Consider the following 21,747-nt stretch of genomic DNA (forward strand, 5'->3'; position numbering starts at 1 on the left):
CTGACTGGTCTCTAGTTCCCTGAATTGTACTTCTTTCCTTTTATGAAGATAGGCACTACATTTGCCTTTTTCCCGTCACCTGGAATCTCTCCTGACCTCCAAGAGTCTTCAAAGATCATGGCCAAAGGCTCGGCAGTGATGTCTGCCAACTCCTCAGTACCCTTGGGTTCGTTAAATCCAGACCCATGCATTTGTGTACATGTAGTTTTTCTAACACAACAAGAAGTCCTGTGGCACCTCATAGACTAACAGATATTTTGGAGCATGAGCTTTTGTGGGTAAAGACCTGCTTCATCAGATGCACGAACGGTTCTTTGCCCATGAAAGCTTATGCTCCAAAATATCTGTTAGTCTGTAAGGTGCCACAGGACTTCTTGTTGTTCTCAAAGATACAGACTGACATGGCCAACTCCTCTGATCCTAGTTTTTCTAGCAACGAAGGGTCCTGTGGCACCTTATAGACTAACAGAAAAGTTTTGAGCATGAGCTCTCGTGAGCACAGACTCACTTCGTCAGATGCATCAGATGCTCAGAGACACAGGCAGATATTCAACCCACCAGCTCTCGATGCAGCCCCCCAAAAGCCACACTCCTCTGAGCTCCTCCTGGATGCTCCCTGTTCGCTGCTCACTATGACAGGCCCTGCGGCAGTGGGTGAAGGGCAGCACAGGCATGCGGCCGAGTCTGGGCTGGACCTTTACTAGGGCCCTACAGCACCGAGAGCCATCATTCATTCTTCCATGGCACAGCATGGCCAGGTTTTCAAAGGGACCCAGCACCCAGCGGCTCCCCTTGTCCTCAGTGCCAGCAGCTGCCTGCATAGTGCATGGGTCTCTTACCAAAGGAGGCAAGAGTCATCAATAGAGCCCCACCAACGGGGCCGTGAAAAATGTGGCGTGGACGGTGAAATCTGGCTTTTAGTGCGCTTTTACTCTATGCTGTTCTGATCTCACCGGCACTTCTCAACCTGGGGGTGGGAGGGTTGCAAGGTTAGTTTAGGAGGGCCGCTGTATTGCCTCCCTTATTTGCGTACTACCTTCAGAGTTGGGTGGCTAAAGAGTGGCGGTTCCTGGCACAGGCGCCCAGCTCTGCAGGCAGCGCCCCACCAGCAGCAGCACTGAAGTAAGGGCGGCAGTACCATACAATGCCAGTCTTACCTCTCTGTGCTGCTACCTGTAGAGCCGGGTGGCCAGAGAGGGGAGGTTTCTGGCCAGGTGCCCAGCTCTGAAGACAGTAGCATGGAAAGAAAGGTGGCAATACCAGACCAGGCCATCCTAATTTCTGCGCTGCTGCTGGCGGTGGCTCTGCCTTCAGAGCTGGGCTCCCAGCCAGCAGCCACCCTGCTCTGACAGCAGCGTGCCAACAGCAGCAGTGCAGAAGTAAGGGTGGCTATGCTACTAACACCCTAAAATAAGTTTGCTCCCCGTCACCTCTTTTGGGTCAGGACCCCCACAGCTACAGCACCCTGACACTTCAGATTTAAATAGCTGAAATCATGAAAGTTAGGATTTTCAAAATCCTAATACTGCGCTGTTGACCCCCCAATAGACCACGAATTCGGTAGGGTCCCAGATGTCACCAACCCCATTTCAACAGACAGGGAAACTGATGCTCAGAGAGGAGAAGACACTCAGACACAGTCCTGCAGCACATTTGGGGCAGGCTCCCGAGCCCCCCGCTCTAACCACAGGACTGTACTGCTGCCAGATTAGTACCCTCCCTTCCTCAGCCGCAGATAGCCAGAAGGTAAACCAGGCAAGAGAAGCCCTTGCCCAGCTCGGCAATGGCTGCACTCTCTGCAGACTGAGCCATTGCCCCACTCACCACTGAAGTTCCCGCTGATCACGTAGGGAATGACCCCATCTGGCCACACCCTCTCATGGCGGGAGGTGGCTGCACGGCGCCTTCGAGATCGCTCCTGGCCCTTCTTCCATCGCCTCTTCTGCTGTCGCCTGGACGTCAGGCTGGTGCTGTTGGTGTGGGTCCCTGGAGGCAACAGAACAGCAAAGGCAGAGGGTGTGAACTTCAGTCCGGGTGACCTGACTGTCCCCAGCCAGATTGGTCCCTGCCATCGGTTCCGCCAGCGACGGAGCTGGCCCAGCAACCCTGCACACCTGGCCAGCTGATACCCCGTGCTCCACCCCACCGGTTCTGGGGCGATGGCTCCAAGGCCCAGTCTGAAACTCATGATAACCAGGACTAAGATGAGACCATCCAACTCATTTCACGAATGAGCCTGCATCACACTTAAACCCAGGACTTCACAGCGGCAGCCCAGGAAGTGTCACGTTGTAGCCCAGACGACAGACAAGATGGGCTAATCACCCCCTTCGCACAGCCTTTGCCAAAGCCACCAGCTCTCTGCAGCACCAAGGAGACAGCTGCTTTGGTCCTTCTTGAACTGGCTCAGAACAGAGCAGAGAAGTCAGCTAGAGACCCCTGGATGTCCAGCGCCGTGTGCTTGGCTTGGGAGTCACAACAAGGTGGCAGGTGTCAGTGGCATGACCAGCACCCCGGAGAACTTCCCAGGGGGTGTCCCTGCCGGTTGGGGCAGGCTGAAAGGACCGGGTGTGGCCATGCCAAGTGAATCAGCCCCGGGGGCAAGGACACGGTGAGAGGAACTTGCTGCTTTTGCAGGCAGACAGTATCCAGGACAGGAGTCAAATGAGAGCAAGCTGCCACAGAGCCCCCGCCCCGCATGTCTGTGGAAAGGACTCGGGCACTGGGAGGATGCTGTGTCCCTCGATTAGCCTGGGGACCAAGGTTCCTGCAAATCGTTTCCCACCCGCGTGTGGGATACATTCTGTTCTGCGCGCTGAGGCATGGGTGGATGTGCACCACCTCTTGGCTGCGGATGCTCTGCTATCAGCTGGGCGGCACTGGACTCTCCTCTCAGTGGCCATAGCTTACAGGGAACGCTACCGGGAACCCCGACCAGTTCACAGGAGATTTTCACAGGTGGTTTTGGGCACCCTGTTCAAGGTGCCATGCAGAGGGCACTTGCTTCACACCATCCAAATGCCAGCCCTCCTTGGATGGTCTCAGGCAGGTCACCTGAGAACAGAGCACCCCAAAGGAGAACATCTCAGCCAGGCTGGACCACCGGGCCCACTTGGCATGAGGCAGGATGGTGCAGGTAGGAAAAAGCCTGCTAGCCCCCGACTGGTCCATTGCCCCAGCCCTATCCCCTCTAGCCCGGCCCAGCCGTGAGAGTCCTATGCCACGGACATCTGCTCCTCTCCACAGGGAGAGCCTCCCTCTAGCTGACGAGATCCTGCCAGGGAGACAGGCCAGGCTTGAGGCGAGAGCCCAGCAACTCCAGCGCTGCCAGGGGAATGTGAACGGTGAAGTGGCTCCCCTGAGCAGCAGGATGGGAACAGGCCCTTGCGAGCCGGGGCCTTTGTCTTGTCCCACACGGACATGCAGCCTGCAAATATTGTCAGTGGAGCCCTGCCAGCGGCCCCCTTTTCAGGCTCACTCAGCACTCGCAGCTGAGCTAACAGCAGCGCAGCTAGTGGGGCAATGACCCCTGACTCTCAGCAGGAGGGGCGGCAAGGTCTGGGCAGCTCTCCTGTCTGGCCAGGCTGCTGTGTTTGCCTTCGGTGTGGGGTGGACGTGGGATGAAAGAAAGGCAGCAGGACAGGGCCGGGGAGCCCTGCCGTTACAGTGGTGCCGAAAGGCTCCTGTGCACAAGTCACAGTACAGAGCCTGTGGTGAACAGAGCCAGAGCAGGAGTGTGTCACAGCACAAGAGGGTCTGTGACCTGTTGGCAACACAGAGACTCCTGAGACGGGGAAGTCTCCTTCCCACCTTGGCCTGGGGGCTCAACTGGCCAGCTCCATGGGGGCAGGGACTGCGCCTTCGTTCTGTGTGCGTACAGCACCTGGCACAGAGAGCATGGCCTGGGGTCCTAGGTGCTATCAGTCTACAAATCACCACCATATCTTGCACCTGAAGCAGAGAGAGCCAGTTAAACTTCTCACAGGTGCCTGCTGCATCTCGCGCCTTCTGGGAGAATGCCAAGACAGGCCCCACCAGGGAGATAAGGAGGGCAGGAGTAATAACCCTTCCACCTTCCCATCCCTCAAAGTACTGCGTGAAGATAGATAAGTGTTGTGAGCCCTGTTTCCAGACTGAGCCATGCAGGTGAAGTGACTCACCCAAGGCAAACAGCACAGCAGCAGCAGAGCCGGGAAGTTGGGGTCTCCTGGATCTCAGGCCAACACTGTACCATTAGGTCAAACAGTGCCAGGAGCCCCCCAGTAACGGTGCAAGACGGAGTTTTCAAAGGGGCTTTAGGGGAGCTGGGCTCCCCAGTCACACTGACTTTCCCCATGAGGGAAATTCACAATCCCCTCTTCTCCATGGGCCCTGAGTCGAGCCCTCCCCTGCCGGCTGATCCCCTTTGCTCTGGGGACTCCCCCTGCCATGGCATGGCAGGACAGCATGTTAACTGCTGGAAACCGTTGAGAAACGTCACCGTGGGGACCATCCCAGCAGCAGCGGCAGAACCATCCCAAACTTTGCAGCCCAGGAAGGCTTTGGCCAGCCCACTTGTCTCCGACCACCTGTGTGAGGAGGCAGCTAAAGGCAGCTGGCAGCAGCGCCGTACCTGAGGTGGTGCTGGTTGGTTTCTCAATGGTGCGGCGTCTGAGGTCCGTGAGGCCGTCCAGTTGGAACAACCTGAGATCCTCCTCGTCCAACGCGATGTCTCCCAGAAAGGCAGCTACAAGACAGAAAAGGGGACAGGCCAGTTAAGGGGCAGGGTTACATTTTACTGCCCTCCCGTTGCAGGAGTTTCACAAGGGGAACCCTGGAGGTTGCAGCCATGGGTTATTATTCAGTGTGGAATGAATCACAGCAAAGATCAGATACTCAGGCCTGGGTTTTCACGGGTCCTGCAGCCACTGCTGGGCCAGATTTTCAGGAGCTCAGCTCCCATTGGAGCACCTACAGGTGAAATTTCCCAGGATGTGGCCTTTTGCAGCTCTTAGGTTCCACTGCAGGCAGCAAACAGGGTCTTTCAGGTAACAGCAATGCATAGGGTTCATTCTGGCCCCGTTCACGAGAAGGCTCTGGCCAGCACCTATCTGCCAGGGCAATACATGCACTAGACAGATGCCCTTGTTAGTATTTTGACAGGGATTGTGGATCTTGGTTCCAGGGTCCCATATGGCACAGGCTGAACCTCTCTAATCCAGCACTCTCTTGTCTAGCAACATCCATATTCAAGCATGAGTTTAGTTAGCTGCATGTCCGCTTATCATGGGTGAGACCAAGTTTCCGGCAGTCCCTTAAAGTTTGTTTGCAGCCACTGGTCCTGGCTCTCAGCGTTCTGTGCTGTTATTTCACTGTGATTTTCCCCTAAATGTTTTCTAAGAGCCCTGTAAGCAGCGGAAGTGTTGACAAGGCTGCTAGACAATACTGACCACCCATGGTCCAGCAAATTCTTTCGCTCGGCACTGCTCAAGTCCTGAGGGTGCCAGAATAGAGAGGTTCAACCTGTACCATAATTGTAGTCACAGGAGAAGGGGCAGGAGCCTGACAACTGGTGACAACTTGTAGGCATCACAAGACTGCAGCGCTGTCAGCTCTTGTGGGTGTTGCGAGTCGTGCTGTATTTGGGGCATTTCTCAAGAGGCTTTCTGAGTACAGCTGAAGGAGCTTAGGTGAGAATCTCAACTTTCATGAGAGAGAAAAATCAAGTTTCTAGCACTTCCGGCTGCTGAGAAAAGCTGGAACACAGGACCTGCATGAGCTCTAAAGGCTCAGAGACGAGGCAGGAAAGCAAAACGACCCAACCGTTTTGCTGGGTATTTTTTTCCAAACCTCTGGATTTGTAAGCCAGTTCCCTGATTTGTGGGACAGGGTTCATGATTTATAAAGCCTTGACATTAGCAGCACTGCCAGAGTACATTCATATCTGAGGCATTCCTGCCATTGCTAGTGAGACAGACAGACCCGATGCTTTGACAAGCTGCTCTAATGTGGAATCCAGTCTCAACACAAGATGGCCAGCACTCGGCCTATACTGCATGTCAGCCCCACTGAGGTCCTGACTGCAGGGTTCTGGCCGTCGACCCACTGATGCTGTTTGCAGTCCCAGGGGCAGGGTAGTTGTCTCCATAGCAGACTTTTGCGCCTGTCAGGCTCCAATCAGGAGCCTCCGGAAAAGCAGACAGCAGCTCTGCATCTGCTGTGTGAATCTGGACCTCGCCAATAGCTATCAAAGACGCAACCATCCGGCACTGAACGAAACCAGAGTGCCACTTCATTACAGGAGCCGCATGGCACAACTAGGGCTGTGGCAATTAACGCAACACAAATTAACTAACTGTGAATCTTCACCCTTGCAATCGCGCTGTGAAACATCACAGAAATGCCATTTATTTAAAGATTTTGGACGTTTTTCTACGTGACAAAAAGATTACATTTCTGTTGCAACACAGCACAAAGTGTACCATACTCACTTTATATCATGATTTTGGCTTACAAATATTTGTACTGTGAAAATGATAAATGAATACTATTTTTCAATTAACCTTTTACATGTACTACAAGTGCAGCCATTCTCAGTCAGGGCACAGAAACTACTGGAGGTACACAGAGGTCTTCCAGGGGTAGTAAATATCATCTAGACATGTGCCTAGTTTTTCAGCAGGCTACAGAAAAAGCAGTACCAAAGTCAGTACAAACTAAAATTTCATGCAGACAACAATTTGGTGATACTGCTCTATATACAATATACTGAAATGTACGTACAATATTCGTATTCCAATTGGTTTGGTTTATACTTATATAGTAAAATGAGAATGTAAGCAATTTTCAGTAATAGTCTGCTGGGACACTTTTGTATTTTTATGTCTTATTTTGTAAGCAAGTAGTTTTTAAGTGAGGTGAAACTTACGCTCTGCAAGACAAATCAGACTCCAGAAAGGGGTCCGTTAGTCAGAACAGGTTGAGAAACAGTGAAACAGTGCAGTATCTTTATAGTGAAGGTACAATTACAATGTAGATTGTTTTTGGTTACACAACTACACTTGAAAACAGAACAACGTCAAACTTCAGAGCCTACAAGTCCACTCAGTCCTACTTCTTGTTCAGCTGATCGCTCAGGCAAACAAGTTTGTTTACATTTCTGAGAGCCAATGCAGCCCTCTTTTTATTTCTGTCATCACTTGAATGGGAGAACAGACATTCGCATGGCACTTTGGCACCTGCTGGCACAAGGTATTTATGTGCCAGTGAGGCCAAACATTTGTATGCCCCTTCATGCTTCAGCAACCATTCCAGAGGACATGCTTCCATTCTGGTATTGTGTCCTGGTGCAACTAAAACTGTGACTCATCATGGTAATTTTTTTAATTGGGGAGCACCATAACTCACTGGAACTACCTGGTGCTTCTACAGGCAGCCTGAGAAGAAGCGGAGAAGTGGGTGATCAGTGGAGACTGAATTCCCCATTTGACTCTAGAGAGTATCCCTTGCATGTCAGCAGGGGAGCATGTACCTTGCTGGGAGAAGCTTGCCTTGCCCTGCCCTACCTTTGCCCTACCTGCTCCACGGACAAACGGAAGAGTCTGTTCTCTAGGCTAGCACTCCGGAACATTGCCCAGGACCTTCCCAAAGGTCCCTTCTCTATTGCCCTGGGCAGCCATTTTCACCAGTGCAACGGGGGGTCAAACGCTACTCTTCTGGTTTGGCATCCGAAGGCCCCTCGGCACTGGTGGGAGTGAGTGCACAAGGTGGAGGACAAGGAGGAATCAGGGCCCTGAGCGCGGAGTTCAGAGGTTGTCTCATGGACAGAGGCTGCTGGGCCAGATGGGTCACTGGGTTAATTGCAGGCTGCCCAGAAGCTCAGCGAGGAAGGACCACCCCCCCACAAATCTGTTGGGTTCTTGCTCCCACCAGTAAACCCAGCTCAGATCAGTCGCACTCCCCTAGCTGTACGGCCGCGGCCGAGCGCCCTGCAGATTGGCACTTGGGCACGTTTGCCAGCTGACTGGGGGCACTGATAACCTCTGCAAACCACGGCGGGAGGGGAAGAGTAGCTGCTCTCCCATGACCTTCCCATGGGCTCTCTTGTGCATACCATGTTGCAATCCCAGATAATCGACCTTAGACAGCACCGCACCAGTGCAAAGTGCAGCTCTCATCCAGGGCTAACAGAGATTCTCTCTCTGGGTCTCTCCTGCCCAGCCTCTCCTGAGGCCCAGGCCAGGCCAGGCCAGGCCAGGCCAGGCGAGTAACTCCACACTCCCCTTGCACCTCCAAAGGACTGCAGCAGACTCTCCCTCTCCCGCCTTCCCCAAAGAAGCTGGATGGGGATGGAGTGCCCACTGGTCATCTGGGCCCTGCTCTTGTGTCAGCCCACCAGCTCCGCTGGCAGCGGCAGTGCTCAGACATCTGCTGTGGCTACAGCCGCCCGCAGGGCTTTTTTATTCATCATTATCACACAAATGGTTTTAAACCTGGAGCATCTTTTGCAAATTCCCCCTCTGCCCCCTCCTTGCTCTGCCCCTCTGCACACGCACACACGGCAGCCCACAGCCAAGGGACACTCGAGCAACCTCAGTGTCATCTGCCAAAGGGGATGGAAATCATCTGGTGCAAGTGTGAGATCCCTGGTGCAAACACCACCTCTGCTTCCCTCCTTCCCACAGCAAGCCCTGGAGTCAGCTCCATGGTGGGATGGCCACGGCTGACAGCAGAGCCAGAGCCAGGGCAGGGTGGGGACCCTGGGGGAGGAGGCACAGGGTGGGCTCCAATATCCGGCAGACATGCGGAGATGGGGCTCAAGCTGAAAAGCCTGGATGGAGATTTTAAACACATTTCAAGCTTGGAGCGAAGCTTGGGGCTGTCCTGGGATAAAGATTAGTGGCCCAGGCACATTGTTCAGATCTGGGATCCGGTCCAGTGGTTTGGTCTGGGTCCATCAGGAGTTGCGAGCCAACCCCTGAGCTCGGGCCTCATTTGGGCAAACCTTGCTACAACCATGGGGAGTTTTGCCCGGGTAAGGACGGCCCTGGAGAGCTGTCTCCATTGGTGTGACAAAGTTTACTGCGGTGCAGGGGGCCCACAAGGCCTAGCACTGCTTTTCTCCCCTGAAGCCCTGAACTTGGGCCTTGTCTGGTACATAGGCCTGGTCCTAGCCCAATCCTCGGGGAGCGTGCGTGGAATGTGACCCCCAGAGAAGACGGAGAATCCATCCTCCTGGTTACAGAGGCAATTCTACTGCAGCACACTGCCACAGCGGCACCGCTGCTGCTCTGGGTGGTTAAGGACAACCCAGGGCCATGAAAGCAGAGAATGCCCGTCACTTCTCTGCACGGGATGCACCTACACGGCCTAAAGCTGCAGATACACGGCCAGGCCTGCCAACAGGGGAGGGGCAAGGGGACAATTGGCCAGGGATACAAAAGGGCCTGGAGCAGCGTTCCCTGTAAGCCGAGCATTTGGGGCAGCCAGGCAGCAGGGAGTCAAATGCTGCCCAGCTGATTAGCAGAGGGCCCAGGGCGCCCATAGATGGCAGCATGTGTTTGCCCTGGTGGGGCACACCTGCACATGCCTCAGATCGCATTACAAAAATCTATTCTGCTCGCGGATGGCAAGAGCTGGAGGAAAGGCTGGCCGAGAGCCCTGGGCCCTTTAAATCGCTGCATGATGCGCTCCGAACAGCACTGCTGGCTTGGCGAGGGAACGGGCGCCGTGGCCCTGGCAGAGCTGCAAACTGGCTCTCCTGACCCCACCCCTTCCACCTGAGGCCCCGCCCCTTCTGGCAGTGCACAGCAGGGGCCCCAGCCTTGCCCAGGGGCCTGGTGAGGCTCTCAGCTATCTGTCCCAGAGTACGGCAGAGAGAGTTCATGGGGACACCTGGTGCGTGCAGCAGGAGAAAGCAGCTGAGGGGATTCCAGTACCCAGCTTCGGAAATCTCATTTATTATTATTTACTAACTGTGTTTATTACGGTGGTGCCTAGGGACTCAGCAAACTGGAGCCCCATGGCACGTGTTTCAGAATTACTCTGCCGGTGTTTAAAACCTTTCATGAGCTGGTTTCCACGGCAGTCGCACACTGTGCCCCTCTCTCTGCTCCCCTCCCGGCCCTGGCCTCCTTCCTACCCTGCCGGACATGCCTGCCCCACCGCCATTGGGGTGAATGACACCTGCACTTCTGCACTTGCGAGGCTTCCCCCATGACTGGCTCCTGATCACTGGACTCTCTGGGGTACACAAAGCCTGCGCTGTCGGGTGCATAGGGGGCGACTCTGGGAGCTGCTGAAGCTTCAAAGGATGTAACTCGCATTGCCGTAGGGGGAAAAGGTGCTAAAAGGGAACTGGATGATTCCTGGCCAGAGGAGACAGAGAATTCCCCAGTCTTAGCAGTTGTCTGGGCAGATGGCTGTTACCTCCTCCCTTCCCTTCCCTTCCCTGGAAAAGCCATCTAGGCTCCTCTTCCATATATAGATGGAATCCATATGTAAGCCCAGGGGGCTGCATCTCAGAGAGACATCTGCAACACTCTGCGGGCCTGCCATAGGAGGGGGATTCTGCTCCCCACTGGCTCAGCCGTCTGTGGTGGGGTGGGGCCAGACTTTCACTGAAACACCCTCCTGCAGGTCTGCAGCAGAGCTTTACATCATTTGTCTTGCTCCCATAAGAGCCCGGTGTCGAAAGACGTATGTAGATTGTAAGCTCGCTGGGGCAGGGAGCTTCCAGGCCTGCATTCTGCTTGCACAGCACTGTGCAAAGTGGGAAGCTTGGCCTCCCCTCTGCAATGCAATCACTGGGCAGCCACAGCCCAAAGCTAGGATCATTCAAAGGGAAAGCTGTGGGACGAGGACAGGACCGTGGGGCTCAATGAAATGAGCCACCTCCTTCTGCCTTAGCGACGTTTTCTGGCTCCAAGAAGACTGGAGGAGAGTGTCATAGAAATGAAAAGGAAATAAGGGCACAGGTCTTGTTTATGCATGAGGAGAAGTGATGCGCACTCCCTGCTGTGATGCAATTCGTAACTTTAATTAAGCCTTCAGCAATGAAAACGAGGCAGGACCATTAGGGTGACTACAGAAAATCAAAAGCCTTTTAAATATTAGGCTAGAATCAAACCCCAACCCCGAAGTGAACGTGGTTCACAATGGCTGAACCAATCCCCAGCTCTGACCAAACTTGGAGACTTTTGGCTCTGGACTTGATAGCTTGGGCCTGTCTCTAAGGATCACATCCTGCACCAGGCAGCCAACAGCAATGCTCTACGCAGCTCTGTCTGTACTGACACACCGGCAAAACGCATGTCACTCAGGCTGCGACCCCTCCCCAAGTAGCATACGTTTTGCTGACGTGCACAGCACTAAGTGAAAGGACAGCTGCTCCTGCCAACATGGCTACGACCGCTCCTTGGGGATGGTTTAATTACGTCGGCAGGGGAGTTCTTTCCCATCTGCGTGGAGTAGCGACGGGAGAGATCTCCCCAATACAGCTGTGAGCTCTGTAGCGTGCACACAGCCAGTATCGCAATGCACTTCCTGCAGGTTTGCTCCCTATTGGACAGCAGAGCACCACCAGACACGTACGGTGATACGTCAGCATTGCAGAGCAGGCCCAGGGCGAGACTGGGCCAAGAACTCAGGTGTCCGGGCTCCCAACCCGGCACTCTACTGCCTCATGCAACCAGAAAAAAGGAACCTGGCTGCAAATTGTACAATATTTGGAGTAACTATCCAATTATGTGGGCAAGGAGGCAGCAGAGTAGTAGAAAAAACAACAACAACAACAACAACAAGTACAACCCCCTAAAAAAGAATCCAGCTTCTAGAGAACATGTCAGAACCTGCAGCCTCTGAGGGAGAAGCTTAAGGACTGTAGGACTCTCAAATGCATTAATGCTCAGGCAGTGCCAAGAACAGTACAGAAAGGAAGGGAAAGGAAGCTGGCTGGAGGAGCAGGGCTCAGAATGCAGCCAAGAGATATAAATTAAGAGACAGTATAGAAGCCACATGGGGGGACTTACGCTTCGGGCCAGATCTGGGTAACTAAACGGTAACTATTTAACGCCAGAGTCTCAGGCTCCTTCTGTTGCCTGCAGTAACTGACAAAGAAATGCCTCTCCTCTGAAAAGCGGCTAATGCTTTCAGCTGAGCCATGCTGATTTATTGCAGCTAAGGGTCTGGCTCACTGATGCTGGGCATATCCTTCAATGAAGGTGGCTTTGTGCGTTTGCATTTTAATAGCCACTTGGGCGGGGAAGAGGACAGTGAGGCTCCATTCTCTGCAGCAATCCCTCTGAAGGGCTCATCGGTGAAGGGAATTGGCGGAGACCAACAGCCTGCTTAGGAGCTGGAAAAGTTCCACGCGCCTCCCCGCCTCAGAGGCAACAAAACAAAACACAAGAAATCAGTCACTGCAAGAAGGTGGCCACCGGGCCCCCCAGCAGGAGAGGCAGAGTCTAAATTCCTCCCTCTTGACCAAGCCCCTAAAGGCCCCAGCAGAACAGGGGACACCCGTCATTATCAATCTGTGTTTTAAACATTCAGCAAAACCGAGGCAGCGAAGTATCGCTGCCCAGCTCCTGCTATCAGCACTTTCAAAGACCTCAGCTACACATGTACCGACACGACTGCAAGGCGTCTTGGGTGACTGTGGGGGAGGCTCTCTGCGGGTCAGGGAACACGTCAAGGAATGCAGAGGACAGCGATTTTGTCTGTACCGAGGCCCTAACCTTTTTTGTTCCCTGTTATCGCCTGATCACCCCCAGCTGCCAGTGTTGTTACTGGCATGTTGTCTAGCCCTGTCCAAAGGATGCCTAAGGGACGTGGGGGTTAAGAAAATCCACTGGTCATTGGCCCTGTGCCATCCTCAGTACCACTGGCACAGCTGAGGCTATTGTGGATGCAGCTCAGGGTGCAGAAGTATTCAGACCACGGGACTAGGAATCAGGACTCCTGGGTTCTGCCCTGGCTCTGAGAGGGGACTGAGCACTTGTGGCGAGAGCTGCTCAGTGGGAATGAGGACAGCTGCGTTCCTTTGGCAGGGAGCAAGTGGTATTTACAGGCGATTGGGTGTCAGGACTCCTGGGCTCTGTTCCCAGGTTGCACTGACTTGCTGTGTGCATCCTTGGGCTAGGGCCAAAGCCTGCTGGGAGACAGACCACTGCTGCAACGGGTGCAGGATCTTCATCCCAGCTCACTTAGCATCCGTGTGCCGTCGCTCGCCACAAAGTGGGTGATGGTGAGACACGTCCATCTCACTGGGGAATGGGGGATTGATTTAATTACTGTCTGCAAAGTGATTTGAGAGAGGGAGAGGGGTCCAGTCACACAGCTAATGGAGGGTCAGAAATTAACAGTTAAGAATTTCCAGGAAAAATATTCATAACAAAGCAAAACAAAACCATTTTTAAAACTCAAACATTGTCCAGTTTTTAATTGTTTTCCATATCGTATTTATATCACATCCTTTTTATCTGGAAACACACACACGAAAATGTCACAAGAAACCAGCTCTCCTTTCCATGACAAAAAAGCAATTTTCATAAAAAATATTTTTTCAAGCAAGAAATTTCCCCTAATGGTATAAAATGATCCACCGGAGTTTAGATAAATAATGACTCCAAGATTTCAAGAGATTCTCAAGGCACTTTTAATACCTCTTAGTGCATTGGCTTATTGATGCAATGCTGTTGTGACTTGTTTATCCCCCCGTTAGCAGAATGGCTGGTGCTGTCTGATGTGGATAGCAGATTAGCAAGCACGCTCCCTGTAATTATCCTTTCTGCAATGCAAGGGGGAAGAGGAGAATTTTAGCAGCCTTCAGCCAGCACTCAGCCCCAAAGTTCAGGCAGATGGTGGGAGTTGACAGTTCAGAGTTGCCAGAAGGGAAGGGACAACTGTCTCTGGGTCAGCTCCTCCTCTGATCCTGCTGGGTGACAGAGGAAACTGACTTAGTGCACAAGTTGCAAGTCATTGCAGAGCTTCAAGCAGCGATTTGTGTCTGAACAAAACAAGCAAAGGCCTTCAGCCAATTATCCCGTGTTCCAGCACACTGCTGATGGGACCAACTTCACAATTTTCTCATGAGCATTGTGACATTTCAGATTTGCAGTTGGGCTCCAGCTCCAGCTCCTGGAGTCATGGGAATGCCAGAGAATGGCAGCTGCCATCGTTTAAAATAAAAAAGGTCTCTAGCTATCATGACTGTGGAAATGAGCTTGCAGATGTGACCCCACCTCCTGCAAAGGCTGATACATAAAGAACCGCACATTGGTTAAAAAAAAAACAACAAAACACTCATGATTTTTAAAGCCAATCTCCTGATTTGCAAAGGGTTGCAGAGTCCTGAGTTTTGACCATATAGGATTGGCAATGTTGCTGCTGCAATTGCTCAGAAACCTCACTCAAGATAGGTGTTTGTGCTGTGCTAAGCTCTGTACAGACACACAAAATCGAGGGTCCTGATTCGTCACTGCCCAGTGCCATTCAGAGGCATTGTAGGAGGAATGCTAACGTGAGCATTGAGGTACACAGCAGAAAGGAAAGAAAGAGTGTGGGCTGGTGAGTTGAGCATCTCTGGTGAACGAGGAGGTTGGGGATCTAACCCTGGTTCTGCTCCTGACTTGCTGCATGACCTTGGGTATCTCCTCTCACCTTCCACACCTTGTCTGGCTTGTGCATGGAGACAACAAACTCCCCTGGGTGGGGCTGTCTCCTGCTAGGTGTTTGTACAGCACCTAGCGCAATTGTGTCCTGATCACTAGACCCAGGGTAGTCAATTATTTTTGTCTAGGTCCAAATTTCCTGGTTAAGGTCCAGATTCCAGAGAAAACAAAATAAAATAAATAATAAGTAAATAAAAAGGTTTTGGGGTTCATTCAATAGCATCTTATGGTCTTGATTTGGCCCCCAGTCCATCTATCAACTAATCGTGCTCTTGATGTGACAGCAATATACATAATCTATTTCAGGGCTCCGAGGGGAAGCCGTTACATCTGACGAAGCGGGTCTTTTCCACAAAAACTTATGCTCCAAAAATCTGTCAGTCTAGAAGGTGCCACAGGATGTCTTGTTATTTGTAAGAGAAGCTGTGTTGGTCTGTATCTGCAAAAACAACAAGGAGTGCTGTGGCACCTTAAAGACTAAGGCATTTTAAGCTTTTGTGTGTAAAACCCATCTTGTCAGAGGCACTGGAGTGGAAACCTCAGAGGCAGGGCTATGTATGTACCAGCATATCAAAAGAAGGGACTTACTTATCAAGTGTAGGACCAGTGTTAACAAGGCCGCCTCAGTCAGGCTGGATGTGTCCCACTCCCAGCAGTTGATGGGGAGATGTGAATACCAAGGGAGGGGAAATTGTCGTTGCAGTGAGATAACCATTATAAGTCCTTGTTCAGTTCTAATTTGATTGTGTTAAGCAGTCTGGTTTGGAAGTCTTTTTCTCAGACTCATAGAACACCAGAACTGGATGGGACCTCGAGCAGTCAAGTCCAGTCCCCTGCCCTCATGGCAGGACCAGGCACCCTGTGCCACCCATGACAGATGTCCATCTAACCTGCTCTTTTGTAGAAGGAAAGCTCTATACATTCACCCTTCACCACAGTCCCTGAGCACAAGCAGTAACAATGGCAGCACGCTACGCTCACTTTATGACGACACCACAAGATGCAAGGCAGAGGCGAGTCAGACTGCTGCAGTCCCTGCCCAGAAACATTTACAACATAATTAATAAGCTACAATCACACGCTCAGTCACTGACACACACTGATGTGACCCCATGTGAACCAGTAGAGCTATTTCAGGACAGACAAGCTGAGAGGGGGCTGGGTTTAACCAGTCCAGGACAGATTTGGGAATGGCTGGGGCATTCCTCCAAACTGATAGTACATGGACTAACAAATATGTTTGCTAGCCTCTAAGGTGACTCAGGACTGCTTGTTAATTGTATCAGAGCGGTAGCCATGTTAGTCTGTATCTGCAAAAATAATGAGAAGTCCTGTGGCACCTTATAGACTAATAGATTTATTGGAGCAAAAGCTTTTGTGGGCAAAGACCCACTTTGTCAGAAATTCCAGAGGCGGGTCTAACTATGCAGGCACGTGTGAAGAAGGGAGTCCCAATCAAGAGGAAAGCCAGAGCTGACGAGGTCAGTTCAGTCAGGGAGGATGTGGTCCACTGCCAGCAGCTGATGTGGAGGTTGAACATCATCAAGAGAGGAGAAACTGCTTTTGTAGTTGACCAGCTGTTCCTCGTCTTTGTTCAATCCAAAATCCATGGTGTCAAACTTGCGAATGAATTGTAGCTCTGCAGTTTCTCTTGGGAGTCTGTTTCTGAAGGATGGCTACTTTTAAATCTGCTACCGAGTGTCCAGGGAGTTTGAAGTGCTTTCCTCCAGGATTTTGTATGTTACCGTTCCTGATGTCTGATTTATGTCCATTTATCCTTTTACGCAGAGACTGTCCAGTTTGGCTAACACATATGGCAGAGGGCACTGCTGGCACACAATATCATATATTACGTTAGTAGATGTGCAGGTGAATGAGCCCGTGGTGGTGCGGCTGATGTGGCTGGGTCCTGTGATGATGGAGCTGCTGGTGTAGCTGTGTGGGCAGCGTAGGCACTGAGGTTTCTTGCAGGGATTGGTTCCTGAGCTGGAGTTACTGCGGTGTGGTGTACAGTTTCTGGACAGTCTCTACATAAAAGCATAAAGCTCCAATAAATGTGTTAGTTTATAAGGTGCCACAGGATTATTATTGTTCTTGTTAATTGTGAAGCTAAAGAGTAATGCAGCTGCCCCTTCGAGTCTATTACACAGACATACTGATCTCTTGATTTTTGCCTCATAACAAAGTTCCTCAACAGGCTGAGCATCCATCGTCACCCACAACAACCCGGCTGCTTTACGTTTCAGAATGACCCCCCTGGGAACAAGACAGCACAGTTTGTGAGATGTCCCGGAGGGCGCTTCTGCAGGAAGTTAGGTGTGCAGGGGCTGTGGCCATGAATGGAAGAGGTGGCTCACATTCCTGCCAGAAGACAGACGTAGGCAGACAGTTGTGAGAACGGCAGCCTGAGAAGAGGCAACATTTTAATTGTGTCCACCCTGCATTCACATACGCACAGTGCTCTGGCACAGAGGTGGGGAAAGTGTCTCAGAGGGTGACTGCACATTGCACATGGGCTGTCTCCCACATTCACACCACACCCAGCTCAGACCAACGGTCACTGAAAGTTACCGCCCTCCTCCGGTGACCTGTCCTCCTTCGTAGAGGGCCAGGGAGGCGAGATTCTGGAAAGCCCCTTGCAGGCACTGCAGAGGGGCCTGTTTTTCAACAAGCAGGTGCCCAGGACTGTCTGAAAATCAGACCCTTTTCAGGGCTGTCCAGCCAGCCAGCCCCAAGCTGAGCACCTCCCAGCTCCCACGAGCTTTTGAGCTCCTTGGCCAAGAAGTGCAAAGCATGGAATTACCATGGGAGAGGTACTGGGGGGGTGGGGGGCAGGTCACAGTTCAGCTCCCCCACACAACTACCCACATCATTAAAGTCTGCCCCCAGGGTCCTGAGGAGCAACATGTCCCGAGTCACAGAGCAAGGACCAGCTGGCTCACTTCTCCGCAATGCGCCCCAGCGCACCCGCAGGGCAGGGGAGCCGTACCTGATCCTTTGCCATGGCCCTCAGTCTGATACTTATCGAGAGCACCAAAGACAAAATACAGAAGCAGGTGGGCAAACTTGTGTGGGAGACCAATGCTCTGGTCCCCGTTCTGCATGGCACCAAGCGGTCTCCTGCCAGGTCTCCACGCAGATCTTGCGGCAGTGTACCAATTTGGCCTGGTCTCCAGGGTTTACCAGTAACCTCTGCCTTATTTCAACATATCTTTGCATGTCCCCACACTCGTTTTTGCATTTCAAGCAACGGCAGATGAGCTACTGGGACAATGAGGCCTGTGCCCAGGAGTCCTGGCCAACTAGGTGCCCAAGAAAAATGTGGTGCCACTGTGCCCCAACCTGCTCTGCCTGGTGCTGCTCCTGGGGAGCAGGGTCAGGCATAGAGGCCTGCTCCCGTCCACCCACCCAGCACTCTTGCTGTAGGAGACTGGAGGTGGAAGGGCTCCCCACGTCCCCCAGCTCAGGCCCAGGGCCCTATAAATCTGTTATCGGTCTCTAAACGCAAGTCATCTCTGAGCCCTTTCCCAGAGGTACCACAACTGTACTGTACCAAATTAGCTGCATTGGCGTCAACTGCCCTCCAGCAACAGCCTCACAATACTGCTGTCCCCGTGACAACGACAGCTCTGGCCACAGCTCTGAGCTCTGCTTCCCCAGAGCTGCAGCAGCGGGAAATCTGCCCGTCACCTTTAAACCCTCTCCCATGTTTCCGAAGTGCCTCTCCCGCCCACTTTGGTGAGCACACAGCTGCGGCTCCGGTAAAGCTCTGGATAAGCCAGTGACTGCTGCCTGGTGTGGGGCAGGAGCCTTGGGTTTCCTTAGGCTCTGGGTGGAAGGGTAGTGGAAGATCAGCTGCAGAATAACTGCAGAAATCAAACCACCTATTGGGGCAGTGCAGAGGAGCGATCTTTTTAACTGCACGTGGCTGTTCCGATACAGCTCCCGTGCAGGTAGCTATTCAGTAGATGCTGTTCGGTCTTGCTGTGGGTGCAAGGGACTGGACTTGATGGCCTCTCGAAGTTCCTTCTAGTTCGATGAGTCTACAACTCCATTAAAAATGCTTTTTGCCACTGTAACTTGTGATGCCTCTCAAGAACTTATAAGTGATATCTGTAGGTTGTCCACGTTTCAGACCCATACAACATTGGTAGAATAACCAGCAACCTTGGTGTCTGTTTGAATGCTGCAAACAAACAAACGCTGCACTGGCCCAGCTCAGATGGTGCTGGATTTCTGTGTCCATATCTGCCTTGGATGAGAGATGACATCCAAGGAAGAGGAAATGACTGAACTTCTCCAGTACTTCTCCACTGACTTTAACAGCTGGAGCATGTGGTACCTCCTTTGCAGAGGGCTGATGGAGCACTTTGATCATCTTGATGTTAAGTGCGAGACCAAGAAATGTGCAAACATTGGCAAACACATTCAGAATAGAATGAATAGCTTTCTCAGAGTGGGCAAAAACTGCATTGTCATCAGCATCCTGCAGTTCCACGAAAGATGTGGCAGAAATTTTACTCTTAGCTTTCAGCCGGCTACACCTGAACAGCTTTCCATCCATTCTATGAATGATTTCAATGCCAGCTGGGAGCTTCCCAGCAATTAGGTAAAGAATGATGACAATAAAAACTGCAAACATGGATGAGGCGATGATGCAGCCCTGTTTGACTCCTGTTTGTACTTTGAAAGATTCACTCTGCAAGCCTGTACTACTCAGAACAGTCATTCTCATGTTGTTTTGAAGCAACTTTAGGACTTAGATGTATTTATCAGGCCATCCAATCCCTGAAAGTACAGTGCAGGGGGCACAGTGATTTACTCAACGAAAGGCTTTAGTCAGATCAGTGAAAGCCACACACAATGGTAACTTTTCCTCCCAACACTTTTCTGGCAGCTGCCATGCTGTGACGATCACAGCCACAGTTCTATGACGTGGTCAGAAACCACTCAGTGACTCTGATAAATTTTCTTCTGACAAGAGCAGAAGGCGAGCGGCAAGGATCCGCGCCATAGCTTTGCCTGCAGTGGCCAGGAGCGAGACACCACAGTAGTTTCCACAGTCCCTTTTCTTGCAGAGGGTGACAATCAGGGTGTGCCTCATTTCCCTGGCAGTCTCCTACTTTGTCCAGATTGTAAGCATGAGCACATCAAGCTGCCAAATTTGCTCTGGGCAACCATCTTTAAACATTTCATGGGGATCAAATCCGGACCTGCTGCCTTATTGTTTTTCATCTGCCTCATGGCACTGTGTACCTCTCAGTGACCCACTCAACAGCATAGCTGATGTCACCTCTCCAATCCAGCGAGCAGAGGTCACTGCTGCACAGTGACGGAGCTGTCCTCCTCCACAAGGGACTGCCTGTGCTCTCCTGCTCTTCCAAAGCAACGACCTGGGGAGGGCAATTTGAACTCTGGCCTCACACAAAAGGTCTCAGAGCCAGGAGCCAGAAGGCCAGGGCTTGGCACAATCCGTTCTGTCCTCGAGATGGAAGCAACAGGCTTCTGTTCCAAGGCTGCATCGGGCCAGACCGTCAGCACTGCTCCATGGAAGTCAAAGAGACGGTGTGCTAAGGCTGGGTTGAGCAATCTTTTTATACTGGGCCGCTCTTTTCATCCCTGCAATTAGCAGAGTCCTGCCAGCCCACCCAATGTTATCTAAACCGACAGAAATTTCCATTATGTTCATATGAAAAACAAAGAAAACCCCCTTATGACAGTTCATGTCCCCCATGGTGAGGTACTGGCAATGTTACAAGGGGCGAGGCTTTGGCCCAGCCCAGAGCAGCACCGGGATACCATTCGCTGTTTGGTTCTGCAGCGTGGTTCAGGGACCCTCCTGAAAGAGGGAAAGCTTTTTTGTGTATTCGTGCTGCTTCCCTTCTCCCTAGCCAGCTGTGCTGGTCTGCCTGGAGCTGAGAAAAAACTTAACCTTCCAACGACTTGTTGCTTCAAAGGGGAGAGACTCAGGGAAGGGAGGAGAGGCAGGGGACAGGCAGCTCGGCCTCACAGTCTGGGGTTCCATCCTAGAGCTGTGCAGCAGCTGTCTGCACTTGGGGGTGGGTATCACTGAGCATCAGAAAACTGCTGTGCAAAGAGCCCGAGAGCGGGGATGTGAGCCAGCTTGCTGGGAATGCTCAGACACAGAGGGCTCAGGGAAGGCCAGGGAGTGGTGTGGACACAAACCACAAGTGCCAGAAGAAAGCTGGGAGATGTGGGGCAGTCAATCCTGGCTCAGTTAGGTGTCCAAAGCGCCCTCTCTGCACCAGGGTGCAAGCTGTATTGGGAACACCAGGGATGTTTTTCTTTCGCTACCACAGGTCCCAGCTGGCTTCACAGAAGCTCTGCCTGGCGCAGCCCCATGGCAGCACTGCCACCTCTGGGGAGGAAGGCCGCAGACAGGCACACGGCACCACACAAACAAGCAGGAAGGGGGAAATTTTGGTCAGGAGCCTCAGGCAAAGTCCTGGGTAAAGTCCCGCTCTGCTGTCCCCTGCTCTTGCATCTGTAACATACCAACTAGGCAGACTGGAAGGGAGATCTCAGCCCCAGCGGCGGGCATGCATCGCTGGGGTGCACAGGCCTTTGCCCAGGGAGACAGAGAGGTAGCAGGCCTGAAAATAGCCAACGGCGTCAGTTCCATCGGCTGTCCCAGGGAGGTGACGCACAGTGTGGACAGACTGTATGCGCCCCAGCGCCCTGCCAGCTCGCACCAGCCGCTGCCCATGTCCCCGCTGGGAGAAGAAGAGTCCCTTAGGGTTTGAGAGGGAGCTTTACCCTTTAACTCCACTTCCCCCTGACACTCCATTTCACTCGCCCAAGAGCTGGGCGCCTCCCTCCAGACTTCTCTCTGCCTGGCTCTGCTGCGGGGGGGTTGTTGTGTCTTTTTCAGAAATGGGGCCTTATCGGGGTGAGCAGACTGGAGTGATCGCACAGAGGGCAGAACACAGGCAGGTAGACAAAATAACAGCTCGGCAGCCCTGCATGCCGGGCCTGGGCTGCAGCCAGAGGAAGGAGAGGGCACAGTTATCTCCAGCAGGTTGCAGGTTCAAGGGCAGCCACTTGTTTCCCATATTGTGACTCTGAGGTAGCGCCC

The 21,747-nt window shown here is 52.4% G+C and overlaps 1 protein-coding gene across 3 annotated transcripts in view; it reads right to left on the reverse strand.

Moving 5' to 3' along the window:
- The window catches only part of BMP1 (bone morphogenetic protein 1), an 80,548-nt gene that overhangs the window by 41,288 nt on the left and 17,513 nt on the right, over nt 1–21,747 (reverse strand). For all 3 annotated transcript variants that reach the window (XM_074981701.1, XM_074981702.1, XM_074981703.1), the window contains exons 2-3: nt 4,613–4,726; nt 1,825–1,986 (exon numbers count right to left, since the gene is read on the reverse strand). In XM_074981701.1, coding sequence (XP_074837802.1) covers nt 1,825–1,986; nt 4,613–4,726 — 276 coding nt within the window. The remainder of the gene's footprint in view (nt 1–1,824; nt 1,987–4,612; nt 4,727–21,747) is intronic.

This window comes from Carettochelys insculpta, chromosome 31, assembly GCF_033958435.1.
Source record: "Carettochelys insculpta isolate YL-2023 chromosome 31, ASM3395843v1, whole genome shotgun sequence".
NCBI lineage: Eukaryota > Metazoa > Chordata > Testudines > Carettochelyidae > Carettochelys > Carettochelys insculpta.